General features: G+C 39.1%; 1 protein-coding gene across 8 annotated transcripts in view; it reads right to left on the reverse strand.

Annotated features, from left to right (window-relative positions):
* DLC1 (DLC1 Rho GTPase activating protein) overlaps positions 1 to 12,159 on the reverse strand; it is a 243,040-nt gene that overhangs the window by 15,078 nt on the left and 215,803 nt on the right. For all 8 annotated transcript variants that reach the window (XM_072334570.1, XM_072334569.1, XM_072334568.1 and 5 more), the window contains 3 exons: positions 10,684 to 10,755; positions 7,242 to 7,323; positions 978 to 1,041 (listed from right to left, as the gene is read on the reverse strand). In XM_072334570.1, the coding sequence (XP_072190671.1) occupies positions 978 to 1,041; positions 7,242 to 7,323; positions 10,684 to 10,755 (218 nt within the window). The remainder of the gene's footprint in view (positions 1 to 977; positions 1,042 to 7,241; positions 7,324 to 10,683; positions 10,756 to 12,159) is intronic.

The raw sequence follows: 12,159 nt of genomic DNA on the forward strand, positions 1-12,159 counted from the left end.
TAAGGAGTTCCTATATATGCTGCCTCAGAGTGTTATCTTCTGGAGCTTGGGTGCTGTTTCCAGCATACCACAAACAGATAGGGAAAGAGGGGATTAATTCCTGGTAAACAATCCCAGAGCATTTGTATGCATTCTTGTTAAGGGCAGGGCAGCATTGCATAGCCTTAGTTTAGTCATCTTTATCTGCAGTTGGAATATCCCAGGGGATGGTGTCAACTACTGATTCTTCCTAGGACACACAGTTTTAAGACAGCTCTCAAATGGTACCTTACTAGCAAAATCCAGCAACTCAGCTTTCTGTCAGTGCTGCTTTACCGAAGTTACAGGATGTGCTCTATTCGTTCTCACTGTGCTCCAAAAGGATCATGAAAATCCAAGAAACCCTTTAAACTCCTTCTAAACTCCCTGGAGACATGCAAATTTCTAAAATAGGTGTTCAGTGCATTTTGTAAACATTTTGCTTTAATTCTGAGATATAATTCTGTGCAGCCCAAGCACAGCCAAATTGATTCTGCCTACACTATGAGAAAAGAATACAGTTCCAGCGTGATGGCAAAGAACCAGAACTGTGAAGATTATATCAAGTACGATGTTCTAACATTCAGGCCAGCTCATTGTGGCTGATCAGGATCTCATCCATCATGCCTACTCCACAGTCCTGCCTGGTAATAAGCTACAACACAAACAGCCTTGCTGGCAGGCAGAGAAGCTCAGTGCCTTTCAAACTGAGAACAGCATCCCATGGAAGAGCTAGTTAGACAAATAACCTTTATCTGTGGCCAAGCCCTTCAGTTCTCACTAAGTGACAACACAAAACGAAATGTAAGCAGAGTTTTCACTGTGTGTCACTGGCAAGTTCCACTCAGCCAACATTTTACAATACAGCTAAACAATCTTCTAGTTTTTTGTTTTCTGTTTGTTTGTTTTTAAGTTTTATTAATACACAATGCTGTAACAGAAAATGTCAGAGTACTTACCCTTTTCCTGTGGGGACTGATTTCTAGCTTCATCACTGCACATTTGTTTAAAGTGTTTAAGCGCCTGCAAAGCAAAGGAAACCATATTAAGAGAAAACTCCAGTGTTTTAGCACAAGCTTTTACAGTTCAAAAGCTTTTGTGAAGGCTATCCCTAAACTGCTTTGCATACAAATAGCCAACAGCAGGGTTTCAATTAGAGCCCTAATTATACTTAATCATTAACCCATTATATTTGGTTGTATTCTAACTTCAGAGGAGGGGGGAGCCGATATTTGTCACTATTACCTGAGTCAAACTCAATAGAAGTAAACAGAAACTTAGAGTACCTGAGAAGTGCACCGTGACGGATGAATTGTAGTAATTACATTTATTTAAATATGAAAGGTTCAAACCCTGAAACAATCTCGACAGGCTGCAAATACAGGAAAAGTCTTCTTATTGACCCTGCACATAGGTATCTCTGTGATACAGTGTGTCACTTTAAAATTGCACTTTACAGTCTGAAAGCTCAAACAGGAAAACTTAATTTCCCACTTACTAGGGGCCCATTTTGATTGTGAGAAGTGTGTAATTATTTTCACTGTAGTCCTGGGACCATAGTTTTAAAAAAACCCTGTGCCTGATTTTTCTCTCCTAAACTGAAAGTTTATATGTAAGAATATTTTACTCTAGGACTAAAATTAAAACAACAAAAATAAACTGCTGCAGCAACAAGAGTTAACCACCCTCCCTGTGATATGTGAGAGCAGTCTGCATTCACATCTTAAAGTGCTGCATGAATGTACATAAGCATCCCTTTATTCACTGATGAGCTAACAATCCAACATCCCCCAAACAAAATAAGCTCGCTTTCTTATCCAGTCCCCCAGAACACCAGTGTGGCTTGGCAGTCGTGAGAGGCATCACGTCTTCCTTGCCCTCCTCCTGCCTCCCTCATAGTAACCCTCTGCTCGCAAGGCTGCGCTGTGAAATAGGAGAGCTGCAAACTCATCTTTCATTCCTCAGTGGGTTGAATTTCACCCATGATAGCATGTGCTGGAGAGAGACAGAGGAACAGAACCGCCTCATTCATGCAAATTCAACAGGGCTAAGACTGAGCTTTAAAAAGCCTGCTTCATTCTGAAGGAAGTGGTAGAATTTACACCTAATTCCTTCCAGCAAACTGTAAAGAAGAACTTTAACTGGAAGCTTTGCAAAACTTGAAAAAAACCCTAAAAATGCTGACTTGTCATGTTGCTTCAGATGAGTCTTTTCAGATTCCTGAAACTTGTAACTTGAATCTAGAAAATGTGTGCACAGGAAGGATTACTAGTTTCCTCTTTCCTCTCCCCTTTTATGAGCAGGATTGGTTGCAGATGGTATTTACACAGGGCTTGATCCTGAGGCCATCAAAGAAAATGGAAAAGCTCCTACTGGTGCTTTTGCTGCAGTCATGGGGTAAAAAAAGGACAGTTTGATCTATAATTAGACCCAGCCACAACACAGCAGAAAAGAAGAGAAACAGGAAGAATAGCCATGGGTCAGATGCTAGGCCAGTGACAGGTTAGGAAAGTTGTCCAGATCTCTCAGTTTCCATCTTTGCTCTGACCTAACCCAGCAGGCACAGCTCTTCCCACTGTGGAGCGGGTATGTGACCTTACAGCAGCTGTATTTACAGCATCAATGCCCGTCTCACCTACATGTGTGCTAAGATTTTGTTTCTCTTCTCTTGCTGTATGATTGTTCTCTTTCAAAACTCCAGGACCTCAATATCAGGTAGTACTGAATTGGTTTCAGGTCTTATACTGTGTAATAATTTACAAATTTCACAGTGTGACAACCTTTGCCTTGTGTGGGAAGAGACTACAACTGAATACCCACATCAGGGTTTATCTAGCACTGGCCTGTCTAGTAGCTGATAAAGACCACCTCTGATTTCACAAAGATTACATCCACCATCCACAGACTTCTCCCCTACTCAAATTAAAATCCTGAAATAGCTAAAAAAAAGAGGACAGATCTCCAATTCCAGAGTATTTAAAGAAAACAAAACAAAACAAAACAAAAAACCAGTACACACCTCACAAAAATGTCTATGAGGGCAAGATTAGGTAACCCCCAGTGAGCAGGGTTAAACACAAAAGCAGTGAGGCAAACAAAGGCTCTGTTACACACCTGACATGATTTCATCACAAAACCAGTTTCCCTTTTAAAACCTAAATGATCTGTAGTGATTGCCTCAGGTCTGTGAGTTTTGCTATATACATCCCACAAAATGCTTTAGCTTTTGCTTGAGTTCAACAGCACTCAGTTCTTTGAGCTACACTACACCAAAAGCACAGTATGTGATGCAGAACCAGAATCACAGAACCACAGAATCAAAATCATAGAATTGGAAGGGATCTCAAAGATCATCCAGTTCCAGCACCTCTGCCACTGGTGACAAGCAACTGAATCTGTGAGTCACTCAGCAGGTATGAGAGTTATCTATGTAACTTCTGTTAACATTCACTGTGCGTATTGAAATACTTCTTCTTAAATACTTCTTCTTAAATACTTCTTCTTAAATACTTCTTAAGAGCACACTCATTTTCTTCAGATCTCACCAAATTGATGCTGGGTAATGAACCTCAATTTTCTCTTCTGAATCTGGACATTCTCTCTCAGTAAGTCCACTCTCCAGGCACAAACCTAATCACTTCTCCACTGACAGGCAACAGGTCATGTCTCATTATTTACATCCATCTTATTTTGACCTAATCTATCTCAGTGGCATCTTCACATGGACTCCATGGTGACTGCGGACAGAGCAGGACTGATAAAGACAGTGGCTGCAGCCAGTTACACCATCTTGCTATCTCCACATTGATCACTACAAGGCCTTCTACCCCCAGCTACTGTCTCTCTGGATGACAAGATAATATTCTTTCCCATTGTTTAGGTAATTGCCTTTGGGTCAGCATTCTCTATGCAGGTCTTCATTGCAGGAGAGAGCTCCGTATCTACTCAGTCCCTTCTCCTCACCCAACAGAATGTAGAACCCTTACCTGTGCTTGCAGCCTCCTTCATCTCTGCTATGTAAAGCCATTCTTCCTAACCAACATGACAATGCCTGCCTTTCAGTCCTAGTCCTTGTACTAACTGAACCCAAAACAAGAGGTACTAGAGCTTCCCTAGTACACAACATGCTCTTCCCAGTCAGCCTATCAAAAATGGCCAAGCTAGCTTATCTTGAACTTCTTTTAAGAAAGGTATCCCAAATAAGGAACACGCTATCAAAAGTGTCAACTTGCATGACTAACTTCAGCTAACTTATATATTAAAATGTGATCTCATAATAGAAAGCCTTCATTAACCTAAATACCAGTCAGTTCTACATCAGCTCTAATCACTGCTACTTCATTCTTCTCTCCTCAAATGGAGAAAATTCTAATCCCACATAGTCAAGAAAAGTGAAAGCAACACAGTGTAGGGGATACAAGCATTTTAAACTAGAATTTTCCAGCTCAATAAATGTATGATCTATCTGTATGCTTCAGTCTAAAATATTTTCTTAATGGATTTAAATACTTTGTTCCTCATTGCAGGGCAAATTCCAGCTCAATTATACCTGCAGCTAACTGATGACATAGGAGCTTTACTGTCTTACCTCACTGGACAGTCCATACCTTGTCCCTAGAGCTCATCTGCATGTTATAGCCTGCAATAGATGCCAGCTCTCCACCAATCAGAATGCACAAGCAGCAAATGCTGCTTACTCTAATCCATTGCAATCAATTTCTTGGATGAGAAATCCGGATGGTAAAAGATTTACGAAACCTCTTGCGCAGATAGTGTGGCAGTTTTCTGGTTACGTGTAAGGAGATTAAATAGGATTTTCATCACAGCTTGCTATGTAATTCGTGCTTAGCAACCACAGCCTTTAGGACAAGCATGTTTCAGTACTTAGTATCATGAGCGCATTATGTGGGCAGTTACCCTCTGAAGATAAATTCCCAATCATTAATCTACATAGACCATAATTACATATAAAACCATGGCCAGCAGTGCAATCACTACATGAAGCATCCTAGCAAATTAACGCAGAATTATGACTCCTGGATCTTTGACCCTACATTTCATGATAAATTCACTAAATGACATTTACTGACCATTTCTCTTCTACTGTTACCAAGTACCATATGCTGCCTCTGTAATTCAAGCCTCAACTCACTTTTCACTTAGAGATTTTCAAGCAAATTATTAATGGAGTGGCTACTGAAACCTTTTCCATCCAGAAAGGAATTTTACAAAAAGTAGCAAACTGTTATTAAAGTTAGATTACTTTTTCATGCTTAAATTAATAAGGTTATTAAACAACAATTGACAGTACAGTTTAGATGTAAACTATAATTTAAAATGCTTCAAGCTTAAGGAATACACAGCATTTATTTATCTCTGTGCTGAAAATGCAAATATTTCCAGAATTGCTCTGATTTTCAGTAAATAAACAGTGATAGACTTATGGCTGTGAAACAGGCCTAAGTTCTTTACTGAGTAAGATACTTCACTGTTTTCACACTGGCATGAGTCAAAATAAAACTGGGTTTGAGGAAGAAACAGCATTCCAAATGATGTACCCTCCCCATGCTTTAGAAAATTAAACAGGGAGATCACCCCTGGCCACCTTCCCTCCAAAAAATATCAAAACAAAATAAAAACAACCAACCAACCAAACAGACAAAACAAACCAAAAATCCCCACAAAAAACCCCACCAAAACCCAAAGGTAGAAATGCTGTGATTATGGACTGCTTTTGCCTAACACGCATTACAAAGGGTCAAATTCAGTCATCCAAGATGTTTAATTACTTCAGTTTTATTTTAAATAGGGATTTGAAAGCTTTTGCAAAAATGTTAGCTTCAGTTTTAAAGCTATTTTGCAAAAGATCATAGAATCACCAAGGTTGGAAAAGACCTAAAAGATCGTCCAGTCCAACCGTTCACCTATTACCAATAGCTCCCAGGTGACTGTGATAAGTAAATCAGAGGCTTCAAAATGATGTGGCTCAGCCTTTAAAATCAGTCTCAAGCTGCAGAAACACCTGTAGCACCTTTTGCCCATTATACAGAAAACAATTTGAAGATGGAAGCAAACAGGCTATTTTACAATTAGCAGACTTGTGAAGGACTGTCTTGTTTCACAAGGTATAGGTTTACTCATATCATTCTGACTCAAGAAATAAGATGTCATTCTTAAGACAGAGAACTTCTGCTGGTCTCTAAGTTTGGAAAAAGTGGTAACTGCCTTTGTTGTTTACATTTGCAGCAAGTCTCAAAGAGATATAGAATATGCATTCTTACTTTTAACAGTGAGAAACAACTTGCTGCCTTTTCCCTTCCATCTAAATAAATAACCCCAGGTTAAAAAGTATTCTTGCAGGAAAACAGTAGATCCAAAATATGCTGGCTTGACTATATTTTGTTTTCCTGGCAAGGGAAGACCATGCTTCTGGGAAACAGCATTTATTCACATTGCTGTACTTTCTGTTCAATCACTTCACAAGTTCCAGAGCACAAAAATAAGCAGACTGATGCATCACATTTTAATATTGATGGAAGTCGTGCCTTTCCCTGCATCCTCAGTTTGAATTTAACATTAGTGAAATGTTTCCCCTCCCAATGACTGGACAAATCTATTTTCTTAGTTGGAAAATCCTGTAGATATTTCTGAGCATCTTCAAAATCCCAGTTTCTCTCTTTCCCTTCCAAGTATGGCAGTAATGGCAAAAGAACACTATAAATGTAAAGCCTTTCTTAAAAGGGTTTTGCAATTCATTAGAGTTACTGACATTTAGAGCTGTGGCCATCGTGCATACAGAATTCAAAAGTATTCATTCTGAAGACAATTTGGAAAGCTTCCAGAACTGATGCAATAACTGCACTCACAGATGGCTGTTGCATGAACAATTCTGCTTCCCTGTGGCTTGCTAACTTGAGAATAATAAGAGCAAGTAAAGAATAACAGTAGAAGATATACCTATGAAATAGGTGCAAAGACTCTTATCCCAAATACTCTTGCCATTTTCCTCCCAGCTTGATTTTAAATAAGATTTCCAAACATTTCTTAGCTCAATATACTATTTCAATTAAAAACACGTACAGATAATTGATAATAAAAAAGTCTCACAATGATGGCTATGCCAATAATACACACTTGACTTGTGGTTATGCATTTCCCATATTATACCTCCTATTATACAGGAAGTTTAGTTTCAAGATGTAGTGTGATTTCTTCCCACCTACCTGCAAAGGGCCTCAATGGCATCTCTGTCCAGAAAGTCATGCTCTCGCTTGACAAGAGTGATGTCAATTGGAAAGAGGAGATCTGTAGGAATAGAGACAGATGAGAAATCACAACATCTCTTCTTTCCAATGGTATTTCAGGCTCATCATCTGTTTCCAGATGAGCTAACCAAGATGCGATTGATTCTCAGATAAACAAAGATCAGCTCAAATACCAGAGACGCTCACTGTCCATTGTACTAGCTTTTATGTACAGCTTTGGTAACTGAAAGCTCATACATAAAGAGGAAAAAAATGAGCAAAGCAAAGATGAAACAACAGAAAAGGAAATGAGGCAAACGTGATCTCCCTATCCAATACCAAAAGCTGAAACTAGTTTAGGCTGTCTTCATTTAAAATAAATATACAAGTGATGCTCTAAAAGTAATGCCTTCTATTTTGTTATCTTGGCCCACAGTGTCAGAGGTGGATGCTATGTAGAGGTGGTGTGACAGTAGAGGTTGACTGTCCCAGCAAATATCCCATTACATTTTGTTGCCATATGACAGATGGCAGCAGAGGGTGTGAAAAAATTGCATCTGATGTGGAAGTGCGTATGATGCAAAGATGCGGCACTGAATTCCTCTATGGAGAAAAAAATTGCACTGACATTCATCAACAGTTGTTGAGCACTTATGGAGATCAACCAGTGGATGCAAACAGAGTGTGGTGGGTGGGTGGTGTGTGTGTTTCAACAGTGGCAACAGTGACATGAAGGACAAGGCATGTTCTGGATGGTCATGCATGTAAAAAGCTGAATAGCATCTTCAATGGAATAACATAATCACTGGAAATGATGGTGGCAACACTGAAATATTGCAAAGTTTGTGCCAGGTGTGTTCACAGCGTCAAACAGGAGCCAGGTCCAGGTGGCTCAAACAGGAACCAGAAAGAACATGCATGCAAGCTTGTCAGGACTTGTAGAACTGAAGATGACAGTTTCCTGGATTGCATTACTATGGGTGATGAGATGTGGCATCACCACTCTAAGCCAGAGTCAAAATGGCAGTCCATAGAGCAATAACATGTGAATTCCAGACCAAAAAATGTTTAAGATGCAGCCTTCAGCAGGTAAAGCAATATGCACTGTCTTTTGGGATAGGAAAGCGGTGATACTTCTGAATTTCCTGAAACCTGGAGGAACTATCAACTCTGACCACTACAACATGATGCTGACTAAGCTGAAGGCTCAAACTTCCAGAGTCAGGCTGGAGAAGAAAGAAAACAATCTTTCACTTGCAACACGATAACACCATTCCTGATAGCACTCTGAAGATTGCGGAGAACATTGCTAATCTTGGCTGGACTGTCCTACCATTTCCACCATATGGTCCAGATTTGGCATCTTCTGATATTCATTTGTTCAGGTCAATGAAAGATGGACTTTATGACTTTCTGAACTCCCCAGAAGTGATGCTGTCACAGAAGCTGTGAAACAGTTGGTCACTTCCACTGGTGCAGATTTTGATGAGTGTTGTATGCTGGCTCTTGTTCATTACTGGCAAAAATGCACAGCTAATGGTGATGACTATGTTGAAAAATACAGTTTTCTAGCTGAGAATTTGTTCTGAAACAGTTACTGTGTTTTCTGTATGTGTTGCAGTTTCCATAGAACTAAGGAGGAAGCATTGCTTTAGGAGCAACCTCCATTGAAGTGCTATTATCTTATAGGAAAAAGATCAGTAAAAACTAAATCTCTGGAATGAAAAACAGAATCTCCTTGGCTGTACATCAAGCAGTTTCAGTGTTTGTTACAACATTAATGAGATAGAGACTGAAAAGAAAGAATGTCAAGCTGCCTAGAGCCCATGCTGCATCCTTTTCTTAAAAGATTATTTAGATAAACAACTGGGACAGTGAGGGGGAGGAAACAATGCTGTCAGAAAGCCATAAATTTACTACAGCTCTCAAGCAGCAACACAATATATATTACTTACTATCCTCCACAGATTCCTGACTGTCTTTTAGGTCCTGATTTAACATTCCTTGTACAGCCATGCCTTTCACCAAGGCCACTGGGTATTACATACATGCAATAATACAAGGACAAACTCTAAGGTACTGCTGCAGTTGCAAACAGGTTTGTGTGCCCACAAGAAAACATGTGGCAGAAGAAAAGATAGAGGGGTGGCTAGAAGTTGATGGTCTTCCTAAGTCCTTTTTTTTTGTTACACCTGACTTACACCCATGCTGTTTTTGTTGGTGTCGCTGTTACCAAAGGGGCCTGCAAAGGACAATGGCATATTGTTTTCACATGTCTTTTCAATGGGTATTGCTGGCCTTGCTTTTACATCTTGCTCTTGCTCTCTGCAGTCCCTTTAATGTTGGCCAAGAAACTGATCCTAAATTAGAAACCGTATATAAGCTTTGAGTCTCTAAAGTGGACAACTGTAGCCATGGGTAGATCATGCTTTCTGAATGCAAGTTATTTTTTTAGGAGATTTACAGCTCATTTTAGCATGAAACTCACAAGTTCATATATTCAGTTTGGAGTCCTGTCCCCACTTTTAACAAAGATTGGAATTAAAATCTCAGATCTGCGTCCCAAGAAAATTCTGGCATCTCCATCAGTACCAATAGCAACCAATGAAATAAATAAATAAATGGAAGAGCAGTAACGAAAGGAAATTTAACTTCTGAACAGGCAAAGGAAAGTTTTGCCAAATGTTACTTTTGAAAGTGCTATTATCATCTCATATTGCTAATACAGCTGCAAATGAAAGTTCAGCTAGATCATTTTTCAAGGTCAGCTGAGTATTTGCTGTAATTTCCAACAGTTACTTGATATAAATAATGGACTTTCTAAGCTCATTCTTACAAGCTGGAATTTGCTTTATAAAAATGGAGATGGATAAGAAAGTGCAGAATAATTCTGCAACAATGAAAGCAATTTGATGGGATGGGGTGGGGAAACAACTCTGAATAATACACATTAAGAAGGATATTTAGGATGTCCCTCTTTAAAACAGATTTTTGTAGGTCATTCTGCATCAGAACAGGAAAAACAGTTAGGTAAAACTGCAAGTTTCTACCATGTCAGCATGTCAGAGAGACATGAAAGACACAAGTGCTCTACTTGCAGAAAACCTTTGCACAAATATATATATATATAAGTAAATAATTTAAAAAAAAAAAAAAAAAAAAAAAAGACTAAAGCAGGAATTTGAAGCAAATCTAAAACTCCAAGAGTGTTTCAGGGTCTCATTGGTTTTGGTATGTCTATGTGTGTGGCGTGTATCAGAAAGCAACCAAGTCTCTATGATTTCTATGTACTGGAACTTCAGTCACCACTGACGCTCATGTTATGGTGGATATTACACCAATGTAATAATGTTCCAAAACAAAGCTACATGCTTGCTCTGTATCAAAGTCACAAAGTTACCCTCCAAGCCCAGATGCCTACCTTCATATAGCTGTGCATACTGTGGGAAGCCAGCAGCTCGCAGCCAGTCACAAGCTTCCTTGGCCTCGATTTCTGGAAGAGGACAGAAACAAAGCACCCTCCCATTAGTTACAGAATCACAGAGTCATTAAAGTTGGAAAAGACCACTAAAATAATGTAGTCCAATCATCATCACCACACCCACTAAACCATGTCATCTGCAGAGCAAAACCTCCTCCCTAGCACTTTCATTGACAAAGTAAATGCGAAGACGCATTCACCATTCAGTAACATTCAGATGAAACTCAAGTCTTCTTATCTGAGCTTGCTTCTGTTCACACTACCAAACATATCCTAGCATTTACCTGCAGTTTATCAAAAAGTCATAATTTTGGCGGTTAGAGAAACAGACACTGATGAAAAACTACAGGAATTACATATCAATCTGCACAGGTTTTGTAAATACTAGAGACAGCAACATTACAGTCGACACAAGGTTTTATTCAACAGATCTTGTGAACCTCTTGGTGTAATTATTCTGTCTTGATAGAAATTCCTCACAGAGTCCTGTGCTTTAACATCTTATAGATAGTGCTGACAGTCCAGGAACAACTGACTCACTGTACTGCAGCAGATATTTACTGCCCAGCAAGAACCAAGTTTCACTGGAGGTCTTCAAGGCATCTGTGAGTGCCTTGGTTTACTACAGGAAATTCACTGACACTTTCCCTCTCACTGCCCAAAACAGCATGCTGCAAAATATATTTATTCACACACATAACTCCAAAAGAAACATTCTGAATATAGGCTACATAAGGCTATGAATAAATTGTACATGAATTTATTTGTTACCCAATAGACACATAAATAAAGAAAATGTTATCTCATTAGCTCACAAACCAGGAAAACATACAGGGCATTTAGGATATTTGCCAGATGTTGAGGAAAGTGATTGGGTTAATTCTGTTCTAAAAACTCAAGGAAGTGCTCCTGGGAATTTAGTTCCCTGCTTAGATCTAGCAGACAGCGAACAATCAGAAACTCTTTATGTTCGTCTGGCTTTGATTATATTCACTCTTCCTGATGAGCCAAGAAAGAAAAGCTTCATTATGTCCAACTGAGTAGACAATTTTGCCACCTACTTGGAGAGGTTATCATGGCTACCTGCTGCAGAAACTGCACAAAGTTCAGTACAATTACTCAGAATACAAGCTACTGCATATAAGTAAGAAGCCAAACTCAACATAAGCAAAACAACTTGACTTCTTGGCATGTTATGAAATATTCACTGTGAGATACAGGTATACAAAATTAAAATCAGATGAAAGAACAGACACATTTTAGGGTCTTCAAAAAGATAGCAGTGCCCCCTGATTTTCCAAACAGCTACAACAGGGTTAAAATATTTCTGCTTTGCCAGACTGCTTTGCTAAGATACAAATCCAAATCAAGGGGTTAAAGTGAGCCAAAGCAAAACATTCTATATAAATAAACAGT

Source organism: Excalfactoria chinensis, chromosome 4 (genome assembly GCF_039878825.1).
Source record: "Excalfactoria chinensis isolate bCotChi1 chromosome 4, bCotChi1.hap2, whole genome shotgun sequence".
NCBI classification, from domain to species: Eukaryota; Metazoa; Chordata; class Aves; order Galliformes; family Phasianidae; genus Excalfactoria; species Excalfactoria chinensis.